Source organism: Rousettus aegyptiacus, unplaced genomic scaffold, assembly GCF_014176215.1.
Source record: "Rousettus aegyptiacus isolate mRouAeg1 unplaced genomic scaffold, mRouAeg1.p scaffold_m13_p_18, whole genome shotgun sequence".
NCBI classification, from domain to species: Eukaryota; Metazoa; Chordata; class Mammalia; order Chiroptera; family Pteropodidae; genus Rousettus; species Rousettus aegyptiacus.
The window spans coordinates 9,161,975-9,182,183 of NW_023416293.1; the positions used below are offsets into that span (position 1 = coordinate 9,161,975).

General features: G+C 50.8%; 1 protein-coding gene across 1 annotated transcript in view; it reads right to left on the reverse strand.

Moving 5' to 3' along the window:
* USH2A (usherin) overlaps positions 1–20,209 on the reverse strand; it is a 526,768-nt gene that overhangs the window by 13,893 nt on the left and 492,666 nt on the right. The window contains exons 62-64 of the mRNA XM_036235436.1: positions 15,901–17,417; positions 12,861–13,167; positions 295–504 (exon numbers count right to left, since the gene is read on the reverse strand). Coding sequence (XP_036091329.1) covers positions 295–504; positions 12,861–13,167; positions 15,901–17,417 — 2,034 coding nt within the window. The remainder of the gene's footprint in view (positions 1–294; positions 505–12,860; positions 13,168–15,900; positions 17,418–20,209) is intronic.

A 20,209-nucleotide genomic window follows, 5' to 3' on the forward strand; every position in this document is an offset into this window, starting at 1 on the left:
TCGTCTCCTTCCCGCGGGCCACCGCGACGTACGTGGCGCGAGGGTTCTCACCCATGGGGTGCGACTTCCCGCCAAGCCTCGTCTCTCGCGCCGGCCGGGACGGGGACCCCGCCGTGGGCATCGCTGCCCTCCGGCACGTGCTCCCTGCTGGTTCGCTGGCGCTCGCTGTCTCTCCCCTCGGGGACCTTGGTGCCACCGAGTTCGCCACGGGGCGGTGGAGCTCAGGCGACTCAGGAGGAAGGATCGGGGGTTGGGGGGGGACCCAGCGCGAGGGCCGGGCGCTCTGCTACTCACCACGGTGCGCGCCCCGCTGCCGGTCTCGCAGAACAGCCTGTAGACGCTGACCATGCCGTTGGGCCTCGCGGGGGCGCTGATGTTGACCACGGCGTGTCTGGAGGACACCGCGTGGAACCTGGGGGCCCCGAGCCCTTCGGGCGGGGCCGGGCCCGTCCTGCACCTGCTCCAGCTACTCGGGGCTTTGCCCGCTGAATTCACCGCCCAGACCTGCAGAGAGAGATCAGTAAGACCAGGCGAAAGGCGGCATCCCCAAACGACTGTGCGTACGTAGCAGAACGAGACGCACTTGGCCGGCACGGCCTCGGGACATGAGGGGGACGGGTCCTTCCCCGTCGCCACCGGTGCCCAGGGGAACACGGAGGCGGCCGATTTGGGAGCCCTGATGTCGGAACGCAGCTGGCGGATTTAAGCCCGATGAAAAGCCGCTCTCTCTGGGCAGGGAGTGGCGTGATTTTTGTCCACTTCTGCAAACTGCATGGATCTGCAGGCTACATAAAACTCAGCAATTCTCAAACGCGGTTCCCCTCCACATCTGCATGAAAATTAGATTTTCCTTTCATCAAGGAGGGAATAAACATATGGAAGGATGTGTAATCTTATTTATCAAGGACTATTTGTATAATTAAACACGAATATCCTAAAAGGTTGCCTTAGGTCGACATTTGCATGAGTAAGTAATTTGTAGAATGTCAGGTACAATAGACAGGGTAGATGGATCTGTGAGTGTATAGGGTTAAATTAGGCCCAATAACAGCCAACTACACAGTGATCAATCAGAATGATAGATCTAAATGGCAATACAAGAAGACTGTGCGTTTGGGAGTACGGTACGGGTCTCCCTTACTGAGCTTTCACGGCGTGCAAACCTAACTTCAGGGTTTATTTTTCTCACTTGGTGTCTTCTTTCTTTCTTTTCTCTCTCTCTCCTTCTCTCTCTCCTTCTCTCCTTCCTTCCTTCCTTCCTTCCTTCCTTCCTTCCTTCCTTCCTCCCTCCCTCCCTCCCTTTTTTCTTTCTTTCTTTCTTTCTTTCTTTCTTTCTTTCTTTCTTTCTTTCTCTTTCTTTCTTTTCTTTCTTTCTTTCTTTATCATCAGCCATCTATCATTTACCTCCCTATTAATTTAATCTATCATCCATCATCTATCTACCTATTAATTTTATCTAGCTAGCTAGCTATACAAACTTGTTCTGAGCTTTTAAAACACATCTGAAAAACCTATTTGATTCTATAAACCATACATTCCGGGTATGCAGTGTTAAAAAAAAAGCATGCAAAACTTTCAAAATGAGACATTTAGAAAAAACTGTAGGAGAGTACTTTGCAGTGAGAGTTTAGTTTTGTTGTTTTGCTTCTGCGTTAATAATATATTCAGGAGAATAAACATTAGAGAGAATTTTATGAGTGCTTCTATACATTTTTGGGGGAAAGATTCGTTTGTAAAAAGTAAAAGCTTCTAACGAATTGCTCTAGGATCGCTGTCAAATGCAAATCTCCAGCCCCTTGCTGCTGGGACTGCTGGGAGCCCCATTTTAAAAAGAGAGGACTAACCTAATTCCGCACAGAACCTGCTCTTCTGCATGTTCTGAGACAGTCTTTTGCTGTCTGCATAACAACGATTCAGATCTGCATAAAGTCTACACTTTACAAAGCACTTCGACATGTTGGCCCACGGAGTCCCCCCAACACAACCTTGAAGGGTGGCTGGAAAATATTATTCGCCCCCTTTTACAGGTGAGGAAATTGAGGCTCTGAAAATGCCACTCTCTTATTCAAGGCGACAGAAGTCACGAGAGCTCAAACTAGGATTCTGCTCTCCAACGAACACTTTTACGTCTCTGTCCCATAACTTGTACTTTTGATCTGGCATGTCGTCCACTCACGCAAATAAGTTAGACCAAGAAAATTAATTCACGGGTCCTTAGACACGTATATGAAATTGTGGATTGAAACCTCAACTTGCAAGGATGGACAGGTGTACCCGGTTGTACCAGGTGATGGAGGCTGATTCTGAGAGTCACGGGAAGGTAAGGAGCAGGATGCTCAGCAAGGGCGGAGGCGGGGTTCATGGAAACCAGAGCCCAGGTCAGTGGATGCTTTTACGGACCCTTCTGCAATGGTGGGTGTCAGCCTTAAAGTGGGGAGGAATGGAACAGGAGGTTACTGCAGAGGTCAGATGTTAGGGCTGATGACAAGAGGCCCTTGGCTCCTCGGGCTGCTCCAGACCAACCTCTTTTACCACTTTCTGGGGGTGGCGGCTGCATTTTTTATTACACAAAGAGTGACGAGGTTCGAAAAGAAAATATTCTTGCAAACTGGATGCAAAATAAGGTGCGTATGTTGATACCAAATTCCTTGCCAAGAGCAGGGCACTGGTGGATGATTTAAGGGCAGATGGAATTTTAGTGGGGACCGCAATGGATAGGGGGTAGAATCAGAAGGGAAGTGACCCTCGGTGTCATAAAATCGAAAGTCGGTAAGTTGTCATTTAATTACTGAGCATCAGCAGAGCAATCGTGCAGGTACGGGGCTGTCGAAGAAAATGGCATCAAATAAGTACCGTTCCTAGAAAGTGTCAGCACAGTTCGGGGCCAGAATTACAAACATTAACGTTGCACGTATTTTTGATATGGATTCATAAACACCATTGAGGCCTTTAAATGCTGGCGTTGGAAGACAGGACCAAACCTCATGCTTTCTTGAACTTTTTACTGGGTTGGGTCCTAGGTCCAAAAATGTGATTTAATTCACAGGAATTTTAAAACACTCACGTCTCAATATTGTAATAATGTTCTACTGTATTGCTTTGGAAATATTCTCTTCTAAAAAAAACTAGTAATAGACGATTCTCCAGTCCTAACTGGGAATGTAGGGAGGATAGCGTCTTTTGTCTTCGTCGGGAGACCTTCATAATACAGTGTATGTTTCGCCCCCTAGTCTTTCTTTTTAGCATTCAATCAATTTGAGATCAAAATAGCATTCATACAAATCACCGTGCTTATGCAAAGCAGCATCAGCCTATTTACATGAGCCACTCAGAAAAGGAAGGTGGCTGCGATGAAGAGAAAGCTTACTGAGATCACAAAGCACTATGGGTTTCACAAACCTTGCAGCACAAGGCAGCGTTCTGCCACGCCGAGCCACAGGAAGGAAAGTTAAAAAGGGAGTTACCGAGGCTGTCCTCTCTGCCGCTCTCTGTTGAGCTCCTTTACCCCAAAGGTGCTGTGGATTTCTGTCTATGCCCAGCTCAACAGGAGATAAAGGAAATGAAGTTTAGGGTTTGGAATAAAAATACTAACGGATCATGCTTTCCACCAAGAAACAAGAAACTCAAGATTCGGGTCCAACTTTACAGGGGAGATCTTACATGGGGAATTCTGAGCCCTCATCTTTTAATTTTAATAAACCATTATAAAAGCCAAGAGATGAAGTATCTTGTGAACACAGTTGCCTACTTTACCTCTATTCTATGTATCTATGTATCTATGTATCTATGTATCTATGTATCTATGTATCTATGTATCTATGTATCTATGTATCTATGTATCTATGTATCTATGTATCGATGTACCTACCTATCTATCAGCTATCAATCTGCCACGTATCTACCTGTCTTTCGCCTAAATGACGAGTCCATCCTTTCGGTTTATATCCCAGGATTCCCTCACATGATCGCTAGGTACCTAAATGGAGCACGTGGGCTGCTTGCAGAAAGAAAGAGACATTATCTGGGGGTGGAAGGCCTACGAATGCCATGGCCAAAAGGAAAAAAGGATATTGTGCATCTTGGATTTATTCAGAATATCCTTATACCTACGGCGCCTAGCTAAACACATGTATCCTTTCATAATAAAATAATAAAGATGATCAAAGTTTCCACTAAAACAACTTATTTGGGTTTAGCGAATAATCGCACACATGCTTGTGTGCATACACCTCCCCACCCCCACTCACCCACACACAGACACACAATTATAGCTGTAAGAGTTAGGAACTTGCCAAAGAACTGTTAAAAAGGAGAACAAGTCTGAACTGGCCAAACTGAGGTGGCTTCTTCTCTAAGATTTTAGTTGTCAGCATGAAAAGGGACACAATGTAAGAAGATGTCACAGAAAACATAGATTAACTATGTGGATAAAATGTAAAGGAACTAAAATCATTAACCACAAATTGTGTAACTGACTAATGAAATAGTACATTAATTTCTGTTTATATTTGTTTCCAATCTAAAATTTAAAAACCTAGTGACTATTACCATCTTTATGTCATTGTCTATTAAAAAATACATTGCTTTTTTTTTTAAAAAAAAAAATTTCCTCTCTCCCCAAAACTAATTACTGTATTTTGCTTTAAATATTTTTAATTGCATAAAGTGTCAACATCTGCCATCAAGTTGCAAAATCCCATCACTGTGCACACAGTGGGTCTGATGGTTTGCTCTCTGTCGTGAACGGGCTCTGAGAGTCTTCCTTCAGAGAAATCAGCCAACGTGTATCCTGGCTACAGCCATCAAAATCATTCTGGGTACATGCGTCAGAATTTACGGTGAATGACCTTGGGACCTAACACATTCCCAAGTGTTCCTCTTGCCCAACACTGTTTGAGAAGCACAGAGGGCTGTTTTCTATAGAACCAGGCACACAAATCTCGGCACTATACATTTTTCGACTTCTCTGTCTGCGATGCCTATTAAGAGTTGTACTTTGCGTAGCCTTTGCCGTTAGACCTTTGGTCATTCACATAAGCACAAAGCCCGTATCTGTTTGAATATGTTACATACACGGTGAGCATCACAAAGTTTACTGCAGGGGCCGCTAGCTTTGCAGAACCACCACTTGCCATGCGGTTTTCACTCAAGGTGCAAATTCCCTGAAACACCGATATTTCTGGAACTTGCGGGCTCTATTTTCCCCTTTGTATCCCAGATGAATATTTTTCTAAATACTCCCAATTCATTTCCACCCGGCATTTCTCCTTCCCATTTTATTCCAGAAGGAAAGCAAGAATTTGTGAACAGAGGCATTGGTAATACTTTTTGCAGAAGAGAGAAAGAAGGAACAGTGACCACGGAGAACGGCGGAAGGGGAGCCGTGTCGGAAACCCTCCCACGCGGCAGCCCGCGGTGCGGACGCCACGAGGCTGGCTGTTCCTCACCACGAATTCCACACGTAAACTGCCGTTCTCGTTTTATTGCTGTGTCTCACTTAGTGACACGTAGCTTTCTGGACTAACATTCTTTAGGACTGATATATTCTGATATTTTCTGATTTTTCCTAGTGTAGTCTTAGTAGAAAGAGAAACCCTCAGTGTAAATTTCGAGCAGGTTCCCGGTGTGCTTTTCCTTTATAATATCATTAAAAAAAAAAAAATCTCCCTAATTGTAAAAATACGTTAGGATCCTCTTGGATGAAGAAATGCTACACGTCTTGTGGAGGCCGAAGGAGACTGTTCAGAGATGCTCTCTACACTGTCCGCATCCTGCTGATGCCTCTTTGGTCTCATATTTGCTATCGTTTTCCATGCAGGAACAGAATATAGGAATAGCCAAATCCAGCGATCTTTCACATGAAAAAAAAACAAAAAACAAAAAAACAAAAAATCTCTCTAATCTGTTGACTACCTAATGTGACGGTGACTGTCCTTGCCCTTGGAGCAACTGGAGATTTTGCTCTTTCCCCAGGCTGCTCATTGTGAGCTGTAGTATAACTGTTACATTCAGAAGATTAAGATATGGAGGAATTTTTTTTTTGAGGTCTCTGCAACTTCTCAAATAGTCCCTAACATGCTTCCTTGTGGAATAATGACAATTTTTGATTAAAAAAAAAAAAAAAAGAAAAAAAAAAGCATTTCAACAATACTGAGGACACAGTCATGTCCAACAGCTCTAGTAAGCAACATCACTGTTTATAAAAACTGGAGCCTGACAATTTGCATCCCAAATAAACAAAAATCCAACATGAACAGCTATGCCCATAATTAATAAGTAGAGTAAATAGGTTGCATGTTAACAGGCAAACAATTAAATTATTTGTTTCCTAGGGGCATGTAATGAGATTGTTATCGCATTCCCATGAGGGAGACAAATAGATATTAAAAAGGTCTTTCCAATACCTGTATTGGCTAAGGCCAGCAGCTAATTCAATAGATTCGATCGCAATCGCCCCGTCTTTCACTGCTCCTGATTTATGACTCTGGCTGTGGTGAGTCATCACTCACGGCAGTTTGCTCTCCAGCGCTCATAAATTATGCCTCATAAATAAAAAGATACAATCAACGGAATCATATCAAGTCATCTGCAACCTTGGGGTATAGTTTCCCATGGCACTCATGCTAATTCCTTTTTAAAGGGTGCTTGCCGTGGGTTTTGGATATGTTCAAAGAACACGATGCCAAAATGGGCTTCGGCAGAAGTGTAGTCAGAGAGACTCGTGGCTAAAAGGAGAAGGCGATAAATCTGAAATCGCGTTGACTTTCGGATTATTTCGTTTCATGAGCCGTCCTGCAGGCTGTAGTCATAAAGGGATGCCTTGCTGAAAAGCACTCATTCTTCGTGAGAGAAGACACCCATCACTCTCGGCAAATGTGAATACGGCTCTCTTCTAAAATACGAGGTGGGGGACACTGGCTTCCATGCCAGTGGGGGCATTCTGAAATTAGCCTCGATGCGACTTTGGCAATGATACCCAGAACCTGGAATTTATCACACACCGCTTTTTACTGCTTCTGTCTGTTCTCCTCGACAGAAAACAGGAGCCCGGTCCCGTCCAGCTCTGCGGCAGGATCCGCAGAAGTAGTTAACAGGTTCACCGGGCACTTAGACGTCTATATATGTATTATAGGTACTAATTCATTTCATTTTCCCGATAATCCTATGAGGTTGGTTTTGGAAACGGGGCCGCAGAAAAGTTGCTCCCACTTGGCTAGTGGTAGGGGCGGGCCTTCCCGTACAGGTATGTGACGTAAAAGCCCAGCCTCTTTCCCTTTTTCCATATAAGGCCATTGAAGGAAGATCTGGGCACAAGCCCTTCCCTGGGACTGTGGCAGAGCTCTGCACAAAACCGGCAGATTCTGCAGACGGCAGCCTCGCAGTAAGACTGTGGGAATTCCCACAAACGCATGGCGTCCGATCCTGCCGCCAATCAACGCGCTTTCAACAATATTACACGTTGCACAGAAGCAGATGGTACTCACGAACTTCCCGTACCGCTCCGAACGTGTAGAAGTGTCCTGCAATTCTATGACGTGAACTAAATGAATAGCTCTGCCTTAACTGCCATAGCAGGGAAGCGGACACTTTATGTACAATACGTTGCTGGAGGAAGCTAAGCTCGCAATCGCCAATCAAGATTTCCAGCCCCAGGAATGACAGTACAGTTAACTAAGTAAGATTATTTATCATCCATTAATTCAACAGGTACTGACCGAGACCTTTCTCTGTGCCACCGTCCTGTGAGCTGGGAACGGAACGGTGAACAAGGCTGGGGTTAACATCCTGGTGGGGAGAGGCAGCCAGTAAATAAACACGACCCATATCCTTACCTATTTGCTTTGTGTCTGTTTACTGAATGTGCTAGGAAATAACTGACTCATAGGCTATAAACTCCGTGGGATGCAGTGCTACAGTAGAGAAGGGTTAAGTTGTCGAACCAGCGAGGAGTTTGCCTTTCACGGGAGACCACGGGAAGGGTCCCAGTCAGGGAGTGACTTTATCTGATATCCGGTTTACAGAGTTGGCTAGACATCAAATAATATCTATGTATTTTATCTTGAAATTTAATTTTACACTTTTTAATTAACCCATTTAAAGTTCACAGCAACCCTACTAAGCTAGGTCTTTTCATCCCCTTGCTACGGGTCAGGAAACTGAGGCTTTGAGAGTTTAAGTTACTGGCTGAGGACACAGGGCCAGTGAGGCGTGCAGCCCAGGTTGTGATCCAGATCTGGGAACGACGACTGGACCTGGGGTCAGAAAATCTGGACCTGACTCTGCCGTTTTTTGACTGACTATCTTGCTCAGTCACCCAGCCTCCCAATTACGCAGAAGGAATAACACGACCTGCCCTCACAGGACTGCTCTCATATGTGCCTGCGATAAAGTTCCTATACATTTCTGAGGAATGGCATGGTGAATAAGTTTATTTAGAAATATTAAGATGTTTGAAAGCCCCAGAGCTGGATACAAATGCAATTTAGAGCAATCGTGGGTTGAATTTAAGAATATAATGCAGCCTTTGGAGCCTGAATCTCAAGGCTCAGATTCAATTTCTCCCACTCGCCCACTGTGTCCTTGGGCATGGTAATGAATCTCCCAATCCCTAAGATTTCTAAGTGTTATTATTAGTAACAACCCTTATCTCGAATGGTTGTTATGAGTTCATGCATGTAAAGCTTAGCCCATACCGAGCACTAAATAAATAATAATGGTTCCTATTAAGTCATTAAGGGCGTGAGAAGTTTTGGAAGAGAGACTGGGACTACATAGCAATTCTGTCACACGATTCTAGATTCCATTCAGCTATCCTGGTCCAACAACAGAAAACTCTCCGCGGCATCCTGAGTTCAGCCCACATCTCTCTGTGCACCTCGTTCCAGGTGCTCCCCAACTCTAGAACTTGGGGTTAGAAGAAGCGAAAGCCTGGACTTCCAGATACATTGTCTCGACACCAAAATTTGTCAACTGGATGATACTCTCTACTTGGCCTTATTGTTAATTAAAAACTTTCAAAAGCACTTCAAAGTATATGCAGAAAGAAACGTTGGAGCAATTCAATAGATTCTTCAAAGAAAATTTTACTTCCATTTCAAATATGCCTATAGCCATCGAGGAGAGAACTGCCGTTTCCTAGATGCTTATAGGCATCTTAGTAACGATCAGACCCACCAATAGATAAATTAATCAATTTACAAGAGCAAGCCACGACTGTTGTCTTAAAGATTCCAATGGAAGGCATCTGATTTACTTAAATATGTGAACAAATTTATTTCCACCTGTAGATGTGATTGCTTCAAACAGACTGAGACATATTTATTCAGAATGTAATGGAAAAGTACCATTAGTCCAAGTCCTTAAGTGCGATCCTCCTTAAGCCTTTGGATTTGCTCAGCGTTCCCATCGATCGTCACAGAGTGGCCATCGCCACCGCCTGCCAGGCGGTCCTCTGGCCCGGGAAGGGCTGTGTCGGGGAAGGCGGGTGAGGAGTCGCACCGGACTGTGGTCGCGTGTGCTTTTGCCTCCGGATCCGTTCTCTGCCCCTCCCTGCCCTGCACCCCAAGGGGCTGACTCCGCAGACCACTTCCCGAAGGAAGGAGACGGTTCAGTGTTCTGACTTCTCTGGGACTCGCGTGTGACCAGGCTGCGTTCCGCCTCTGCAGCCCCTCTCCACTGGCCGCGGCGGCTGCTGGGTTCCGGGTCGGCGTCTGTGGGACGAGGACGTAAGGGATTCTGGCTCTAGCTCGTCCCTGGGTATGCCAACGTGCCTCGTGATAGATATTCTTAGTCCTGCCCACACCCCTAAATGGTCTTGTAATGCCTCCCTCCCTGCTGAGATCCTGGTGGACACAGGAGGGAATGTTTCCAGTTCTTACGCAGGTCCCGATAACGGGCGGTAGGCGAGAGGCATTTGGTCTCAAAGGTGGAGAGATGCGAGAGAGCATTTTTGTGAAGAAACAGAGAAGTCGTGCCTCCGCGTGTCCCGATGGGATGATCTCAGCCTTCGGTATCAGGGAACCACCTTGCTCCGCAGGCTTCTGAGAGCGAGAGCGGCCGGGAGCTTGGCGTGGGAGCTGCTGCCCTGAGGGGAGGAGCCCTCTGCTTCCCCCCAGGTCTGCCGCGTCTGGGCTCGGGCGTCCCAAAGCTCTCCTTGCAGCTTGCACTGCCATCCGCATACCCCCAGGGACACTCCGTTCACAGATGTGTGTGTCTGTGTGCCCTCGGCTAAGGCTTAGCTCCCCGAGAAGTCAAGGCCAGACTTATTCAGCCTCCGGCCCCCATCCTAGTTAACTGGGCACATGCTTTGAACTTGATGGGAGGGGGCAAGGGCTGGCTTCCCACCCAGCTGATCGGTAGGGCCACACCTCTGGGCAGATGCTAAGTGCTAAGGTCTTTGTTTTTGTGCTCTACAAAGGTATGGATTCCTCAAAGATACGGCCCTTTGCAAAAGGGTCAGATCACGGCCAGACGTTGGTGTTTTCGGAAAGGCGACGTGCAGACGGGTTTGTGAGCGATGACGCGAGTTCATCTCCAAGACAAAACGGTCTTGTGTTAAAGGAAAATCAATTTGTTTAGTGCATCGCTTCCTGAATGATCGCTGCGAGATGACTCAGGGGCCATCCAGACCCGGCACTTACGCAGGCTAAATGCGTCCAATGTTTTAGTGCGTTTACTTCAGTTCATTAATCTATATCTTTCACGATTTTTCTACAAGAACTGGATTTTTGGGCTGATAGCCTAGGTTTTTTTTGTTTGTTTGTTTGTTTTTAACCTGTTCTCTACCTTTCTTAGGTTGCAACAGGGATTAGCCAGTAAATGCAAATTTGAGATAGTTTGTTATGCAAACCAAATTAACTACTTTCTCGCTGGGAAGCAGGGCAGAGTAAGGGTTGCAGAAGAGACATTGTAGCCTGAAGTCCTTAACTCTGTCTCCCTCTGAACTGTGGGTCCCTTGGTGCCTGGTGGCTCTGAACAACTCCTGGTGAGAAACCTGACTAGAGCTAAGACACACCCTTAGAGTTTTCCATTCCTTAGAAAACCGAGATGCTTACAGACCAGGTGGCCAATTATTTAGTCCAATGACACAATGGGACGCAGAAGGCGCGATAATCACTAGTTTGCGCATATCTAAGAGACGTTTCCTCTGATCAGAGGCCAAAGATTTCATGCTGACTCTAACAGAGGTGCATTTTTACTCATAAGGGGGAATAGATAATTGAGAAAAGAGGGGTCTTTGATAACTTGACATGTTTCAGTGCAGCTAACGAGCAAAGAACAGAAGGATGGCCACGGAGGCTCTGGCTGTTCCTGACACTTTTGTGTCCAACTGCGGCATCAATAAGTTTTTTCTTTCTTCACGATACGAACTACAACGCTGATCCTAAACCCTTGGAACCTGATGTGTTTTTAAATAAATAATTTCTTTTCCCGGAGTTTTGGAAAGGTCGTAAAATACAACTGTGTATTTCCCCGGAAATGCCTTGTAGTAAGTAAGACACAGTATTTCTGCAGCAAAGCATGTAAACGTTTGTATTAAACAGGATAAACAAATGCTGTAAATAGTCTCACGTTTGTCTAGATCAGGTTTTGGTGCCACGTGAGTCTGGCCAAACCTAGAAAAATACTTTTTATTTTTAAGAGATCTTTAGATTTGGAATTGCAAGCAAGGGATTATGGATGTATGTATATCCGTGTACTTCTCCGAACCATTCAAGAATCTATATTTTCAACTCTAACTTCATTGGGTAAGTCTGTCCCGTTCATTACTGTCCCAAACATACTGTTCTCATACTGTTCTCATACTTAAGATGTTACCTCTAATCACTGCCTTCATGGATCTGTTCACCAGATTCCTAGTGACTTGGTGATTCTGCTATTTCTAGTTTTGGTCAGCTTTTCAGGGTTGTTTCCTCTCTTAGAAAACTGCACTGGGCCTTGTGCCTGGCACTTTGCACTGGGATCGGCCAGTGAGCTTCCTTCGACTGCAGGCGAGAGGAACTGGCTCTGCCGTGCGCAGCAAGGAGCTTCGCGGGAGCGTGCGGGATTAACAAGCCGGCTGCACCGCCGGACTGGGAGGCAGCAGGGACGAGAAACGCTTTCGGGCGGACATCAGGAATATTTCATCCGAACTTCTCGCTCCCGCCTTTTAAAATTCCGAGTCACTCTGCTGAACGGCAAGCCCCAGACGAACGTGACGGGCTGGGGCCGGGGGCCCACGTGCCCCCCGCTTGGCTGCGAGACAGTCTGAGGCACTGACCGCACCCCCACCCAGCCCGAGCAAGGGGCGAGTGAGCCATTCCCCAGGTGCGCGCGGAGGGCAAAGCAAAACAAACCGGGCACAGGTCTCTACGGATTTCAGCACAATTTCTACGTGCATTCACGTACATAAATTCTTGGCTGCTTAGGGACACGCGAAGTTCTAGTGTTTAGGCTCTTGTCCTTATCCTAAGCTTACGTCCTCCCCACGCAAGGGTTAGCTGTTTCTCTCCTCTCTTTTCAGCACTGCACATCTTTCTTGAGCACCGGGGCTGGAGATTCTGGCCATTATTTCCTCTCGGTGCAATTAACGAGTCACTGTCAACGTGATCTTTTAACGAGGAGCATTTCCCACCAAGATAACACCGAGGGAGGTAAGCTTAGCCTTCAAAACCACGTCACCCATAAGGCATGCAAATACTTCGCCTGAAATCTGCATAGAAATAACACACATACACCACATGGGTCCGGAACCGAGAAAAGGAATACGGCAAACGAGTACGGCCTTTCCTCCCTCAGTGACGGCTGCAAATTATTACGGGACATCGCTAACTTGCTCCAGCCGCACGTCTAAGTGGCTTTTCGCCACGCGCGCTTCTCACCTGGTACTCGTACTCCGTGAACGGCGCCAGCTCCGAGTCCAGAAAGGAGCTGGCGCTCCCGTTGTAGGTCAGCACGGGCCGCGCGGCGGCCTGTCTCCTGTACAGCTCGTAGCGTGAGACGCGGCCGTTGGGCTGCCGGGGTCCCGCCCACAGCACGGACACCGCGGGCCGGAGCCCGCCCGGCGCCGACCGCACCTCCAGGTGCGGGGGCGGCTGCAGCAGGGGCGCCGACTCGGCGGTGCGGGCGGCGGCCCAGTCGCTCGACGCGCACCCCAGCTCCGTGCAGGCCTCGACGCGCACTTCGTACCTGCGGGACACAGGGCAGAAATGGCCCGTTACCGGCAAAGCAGATTTTCACTGCGAGAATCTTTCGAAGACCAACGACTTTGAGGAGCTAGATCACTCTGATCTATCGCTAGCCCTCTGAAGGAACAGCAAAGAAACTTTAGGGCATGTCAGTCCTCTTGGCTTTGCAAAGTGAGGCAAAGGTTTCCCTCTGTGTGGAGAGGGTGGGCACTCTGCTTCCCTGACCAGGAGCGTAAGGAACAAACGGACTGTCATGGTCCTCCCCGGCCCGCAAAGGCTGGGACGCTGCAGAAGTTCTTAACACGGCCACGCGGAATGCGGGGCCTGGCACGTGAGCATGTCCAGCCCTGGGCTCCTCCTGCCTGGGCCAAGGGACTGATGCCCTGCCCCTCTCACGTCTGGTCACGAAGGAATGTGCTGGAGGGAAGGTCTCCGCGGTCATAAATCCCCGCCCCTGACACCTGGCATCCTGAGACGGGCTCGCTTACACCACACCGGGACCTTCTGGGGTCAAAGTGACCCGGCCACACACTAGATTATCGATCACGGTGGCACCTTACCGCCACCCAGCTAAACTCAGCCAATCGATGACGCTTTGCCTCGTAGCTGGTCCCTTGCCACTTGGGAAGCCTCGTTTCCACAGCAGAGACTTTTCCCTTTCAACAGAAGGGGCTTCTGTCTGTATGAAGCGCCCACGGCCTCTTGCCTGTTCCCACACCTTGGTGATATTATGGCACCTCTAATTTCCCCTCGAGCATCAGCCATCTTCCGTTCTTCCTTTATTTTTTTTGGGGGGGGGGGGGGGCTGGCCTTTTCCTCTCCTATTTTCTGCCTTCTCTCTCTCTGCTCCTACGATCCCTGCTTTCTGTTCTCTTCCTTGCCGATTCCCTCCCCTAGTCACACCCTTCTCTTCCTCTGTGACACGTCTCACTCCCTTCTTCTGCTCTTCCCTCACCCCCCTCTGCTCTCGTGCCCTTCCCCACCGTGCTGGGGACAGCAGTTCGGTGGGGACCAAATCCACCGCTGTGTACGGCGGATCTGACTTCTAGTCGATTCCGTGAAGTTGGTTTCGGTTTCCCACGAATGGATTACTGGTTTTCTGAATTACCTGTAGCAGCTTTAAAATTCTGAGTCAGATCATTTCTGCCACTTAAGGGATCCCCAGGCTCCTTCCCACTGACCGGTGCGGGGTGTGGGTGCCCCCAAGAGGACGCACTAATATGCAGTATTCGGTAAACATTAACCTGCTGGAAAAACCCCAAACTACGTGAACCCAAACTTCACAAAGACGCGACATTCTGATTTAAGTCATTGATGTAATTTATATCTTCAATTACTATGGATGGTGAAGAGAGATCCCTCATTATCTTAAATACCATTGCTAGGTTATTAGATAAATCAAACTTTTCTTTTAACCTTGGGAAGTACGGCCCCCTCACATCCGGAAACCTTTTTCTTCTCTAGAAATCTTTATGAATGAGAGTTTCAAAGAGGAGCAAGTTGATATGATTTTTGAAACTTGCAGCTACCAGTCAGGTAAAGAGGAAGCCAGTTGTGCAATGTAAATCTGCAGATAACATGGGCCTTTTCAGACTAGGATGAAAACCAGCTACCACGGCATGTGGGTAGCTGTGGAACGTGCCTGCAGAAGCTTTAATTACTGGTTAATGCGACGCTAAAAAACTGTCATGAGTGGATGCATGAGACCATGAATGCTTCCTTTAAACAGCACCGTGTAACAGAGGTAATTAGAGAACGGATCTAATCCACCCATCACGGCAGTAAGAGCTGAGTTTTGCCAGTGGTGGTTGGAAATAAACCCTTTCGGCCTTTAAATTTTTAAAATGGTTCTGTTCCATTTTGCTAAATTTTAAGCATAAAATGTCTTTTATTATCCTTCTCTCTGGGGATGTAACTTGCTTAAAATGTGGTGGGGCAAAAGGCCGAGCGATTCGTGAAGCCGTGGGGGGTGGTGCACACGCCTGGGAACACTTGGGGGCCAGAGGGGGCCGCTGGGAACGCGTGAGCTGGCCAGGCGGCACCGTCCCACGAAACCGTGACGTCAGGAAGGAACCAGAAGGGACAGGTCCTGCCCAGCAAGGTGCCCCTTACCAGCCCTAAGGGGGGTGAGGAAATCGTCTAAGGAACCTCATTATCTCTGGAAAAAGCACCAGATTCAGTAAGAAGAACGTTCCCAGAACTAAATGCTAGTCCGCCCACCTCGGGCCCGTGAGAATGCTCGCTCACTGAGCTGGCACCTTTTTCATACTGAAAAACAATGCCTCATTCCCCTCCCCCTCCCCCACCCCCCCAGCCTGCATCACATGACTGGCTGCACTGGGGCTCTCAGACTGTCCAGGGGTCCCCAGGAGGGACTAGACGTAGGAACTGACCCATCCCTGTGCTACTTGTTCCAGACACTGTGAACCACAAACGCGTCTGAAAAACTGACGCCCAAAACGTCAGCTGCACAGGTTCTGCTCTCTGTAAGTGATGCATCCAGGTTCTAGCCAGCCGGGGATGCGGCGCACGCGCGGTGGTGGCTTCGGGCAGGGGGACAGCGCACGCGCGGTGGCGGCTTCGGGCGGGGGACAGCGCATGCGCAGTGGTGGCTTCGGGCGGGGGACAGCGCACGCGCCGCTCTCGGCGTCTTCCCGCGGACGGACTGCGGACCCGCACCACGGAGGGGACGGCCGCTCGGCACGCGCGGCGCCGGGCACCCCCCTGCACCCACCTGCGGAACGGCTGCAGCCGGGTCGCCACGAAGGCCCGGGCGCCGAAGGAGCCGTGCGTGGCGTCGATGCGCACGGTTTCGGCTTCTCCCTCGAGCAGCTCGCGGACGGAGAGGCTGTAGTTGACGATGCGGCCGTTCGGCCTCACGGGAGGGTCCCAGCTCACTGATATCGCTCGGGGGCCCTTGGGCTGCAGTTTCGGGGGCTGCACCCCGGAAGGCGCCGAAGGGCTGGTCCGGTCCGTGACGAGGGGACTCGAGACGCCGCCCTGGCTGTTGGTGGCGGTCACCGCGTAGCCGTACTCCACCCCCGGGGCGAGCGCGAAGTCGTGGTAGCGCGTTTCCAGGCCCGCGTACACGAGGCTGCCGTCCCGCCTCAGTTCGTAGCCCCTGATGTGGCCGTTCGGGGTCCTCGGAGGCGTCCAGGTGATCTCTATCGACGCCGAGCCTGTGACTTGCAGTTTTGGGGGGTCCATGTCCTGCGGGGGGGCCTCCATCGTCCAGGCAGAGCTCGACGCACCAGTCGTGCAACCTGCGCTTGTGCAGGCGACTAACGAGAAGTTGTACCGCGTGTGAGGCCGCAGGCGGGGCACCGGCAGGGACAGGCTCTGCCCGGCCAGGTACTCCCGCCCGTCGCACCTGAGCGAATACTGCGTGATCCTCCCATTCGGAGCGGACGGTGGTGCCCAGGACGCGTTGATCTGCGTGGCGCTGACGGCCCGGAGGGCGGGCGCGCCGACCCCCGCGGGGGCGGCCTCGGGGGTGGTGACGCTGGCGGGCGGGCTGGTGGCGCAGCCCCCCGCCGTGCAGGCCGTGAGCGCGTAGCTGTAGGTGTGGAAAGGGCGGAGCTCGTGGTCCGTGTGGTTCCGCGCCGCGGCGTCGAAGCTGAGGGCCGAGGGCGCCCCGGCCCGGTGCAGCCTGTAGGCCTGCACGAGCCCGTTGGGCCGCGCCGGCGGGGTCCAGGCCACCAGCAGCGCCGGGGGGCTCGCGCGCACGCAGGTGACCTGGGGAGGCGCGAGCCCCGCCGGGGGCGCTGGCCGCGTCCTCACCGCGGTCCACGGGCTGCCGGTGTGGCCGGCCGCGTTCCACGCGCGGATTCGGTAGCGGCACAGCGTCCAGGGCCGCAGGCCGGTGTCGATCCACGCGAACGCCCCGCGCTCGGCCGCGTACTCCGTGAACACGACCTGGTCCGCGGCCGGGCGCGTCTGACCGCCCGGGGCCTCCGCCTCGACGCACCGGCGAAGCACTTCGTAGCGGCTCACCTTGCCGTTGGGGTGCAGGGGCGCGGCCCAGGCCAGCCGGACGCTCGTGGCGCCCAGGGCGCGCGCCGTCGGGGCCGGCTGCGCGCGGGGCGGCGCGTCCGCGGTCCACGCGGCCTGCGGCGCGGAGCGCGCACAGCCCGCCGCCGTGCAGGCCTCCAGGCTCAGCGCGTACCGCGTGGCGGGCTCCAGGCGTCGGAAGAGGAAGCGGCGGGCCAGGCCGGCGTACTCCAGCACCCCGTCGCTGAACACGTTGTAGGTCTGCGGGGAGAGGGGCGCAGGTTGGTGACGCGCAGCACCGGATTCCCGGGACCCCGCTCGCCCCTCACCACCTCTCCCCTCCGCTGCCCGCCACCTCCACGACCCTGGCCCAGACAAGGCATCTGATGTCACCTCGGGGAACGTGATCTTTTCCAGTTAATGTGAAGCCCACGGGAAGAGGAACCGCCATTTTTATTTATTTATTTTTTTTAAGGTTGGATATCATGTTGGCACATATCTAAAAGCTAAGTCTGTTGAACGTGATTCTTTGACTTAAAGAGCGCTCATGTGGTTTCTTCCTTCCTTTATGTTTTTAAACGTAGGGAATAGCGTTCGAATCCCCAGTTTTACAGATGCTAAGCGCTTCGGATGCCCCCTGAGTCGGGTAAGTGGGGGCTGATGGCAGCGTCGCCTGCCACAGCATCTCCCGGGAGACAGAATCGCACGCTCAATCATTTGTGCCAGGCGCCAGGGCACACGAAACGCAGGTACAGACTGTGACGACCAGAAAATGGGAAAAACCACCCTGTTGTCCCTCGCAGGCCGTGGAAGAAACGATTACTCCACTGGAGCAAGGTGTTCTTCACTCTGGGGAAAACCAGTTGAACATCCATCATGCAAGCGTAGAACTTTGGCTCTTCGGGGAAAATGTGATGGAGCTTAACTTGAGCGTTGATGGTTTTGAACAGCGGTTTGTCTCCTGCCCTTTTCCTGAGATGAGATGTCCCTGCAGGTGGCGGTGACTCTCTATGACGGCGTCTCTCACGAGGGTTCAGGACACATGTCAGGACCCCCTTGCGAGGCAGATCCGATTAGAAACGCTCCCGCAGGGGGTTCCTGGGGAAGCTTGCCTTAGACTGGAATGCCAGGATACTTTAGTGTTACTCAAGATTAAATAGCTTAGAGCTCTGGAAATCTAGTCGTTGTATTTCGGTGTGATTTTCTTACCATAAATGTTTAACAAAACCAACTTGTCTTCGCTCCTCTATCCGCCCGCCATGTGTGCGCTCTCGTGTCCTGGATCTTCCCCTCCCTCCCTCCCAGGTCGTGATGACACAACCCGCCCGGCTGAGGAAGCAAGCTGTCGGGAAGGAGTGCTCTCGTGTTATCATCCCCCCCAGGTCCCCGGGACTCTAAACGTGTGCGACGTGCCTGCCTGCCCTTGGCTATGGATGGAGAACCTCTGCCCCAGCTGGAGGCCGCCTACGCCCTGGAGCCGCTCTCCTCCTTCCTCTGGGCTTTACTCCTGCAGTTATTCTCACCATCTCCGGCACCGCCAATGTGTCCCCCTCTCCTGGGTCACTTCCGTTAGGGCTGAAGCGCACTCGGCCATCCACGGTCTTCCGGAAGACCTGACACCACAGTCCCCCGCCCGGCGCCCTGCTTCCGCGCTTTCTCATCGACACGCCTTCACAGAGTTGCTGTCCCCGGTCCCTCACTTGCCATTCTGTCCTCGACCATCCCAACCAGGTGTCCCCCTTCGCCACCCGACCTTCTTGTCAGGTCACGATGACCTCGTCTCCCAATCCAAGGTCCCGCCTCTGCCCTAATTGGACCTGATCTCTCGGCGGCCTTTGGCGTATTCTCGCCTCGCGTTTGAGACACCCCGCCATCAACTTTTCCTTCTACCTCACTTGCCGCTTCTCGGTCTCCTACGATGGCCCCCCCTCCTCTTCTGGACCCTCCCCAGGGCTTGACCCACCGTGCTGGGTCATCTCTCATCGCCTCTCATTATAGTCTCTCCGTAGCTCGTCTCCTCCAAGCTTGCGGGTTTAAATCCCACCCGACTGCTAATAAATTCCAGATATGTCTGCTTAGTGAAGAACTCGCGAGAGAGTGCCAGACTTGAACCCCCGACTGCCGGCTTGCCCCCCGAAACCTGCACATCTTCAGACCTCAGCTTGAGTCAATGACTCAAGGCCAAAACCACGAAGTCATTCCCATTTCACATCCAATCCGTTAACAACTCTCATCATCTCCACTTTCCGACTGGATCTCCAACCCATTCACGACTCCCACTCTAATTCAGGCCACCATCGATTCTATCCTGAATTCTTCAATGGCTTCCAAACTCCTTATAGTTCACGCTGCAGCCAGAGCGATTTTGAAAAAACAGATTTGGTTACGCCATCCCTTTGCCTAAATCCTTCGGTAATTTTTCGCTGCACTTAGAATCGCTTCGAAACCCCTGACCGCAGGCCACAGTCTGCCTCCTGCCGCCCTCCGAGCTCGTCGGTGCTGCCATGACCCCTCCCCAGGGCTCCCCCACGCCGGCTTTCTTCCCTTCCCGTGAAGACGCCAAGTTCGTGCCTGGCTTCAGGCCTTGCATGTGCCATTCACTTTGTCTGAAACATTTTGCTCCCACAGCTTCACATGACTGACTCTGTCTTGTCATTCAGGGCTCAGCTCAAATGTCAACTCAATTCAAATGATCATCCATTCTAAAATAGCCTGAGCGGGCGTAATTGCATTATTCCGTTTAATTTTATTTATAGCATTCATCACTCTTAAGTTCTCTTGTTTGTGGACCAGCTTTCTGTTTCTGTGTACTCCCACTTCTGTGTACGCGCACACACGCACACAATTAAGGACTGTGACAGCAGGGACCTTGTCTGTCTTGTTCACTCCTGAATAAATGGCTCACACGTAGTAGCAGCTCAGTAAACACGTGGTGAAATGTGAATGAAGGTAAAAGGACGGCCCCACTGTCCACCATACCAGGAGGAGGCAAACACGGGGGCAGAAAGCGCTCGCTCCCAAAGACAGACGCCGTGATGATGGGTGCGAGGGAG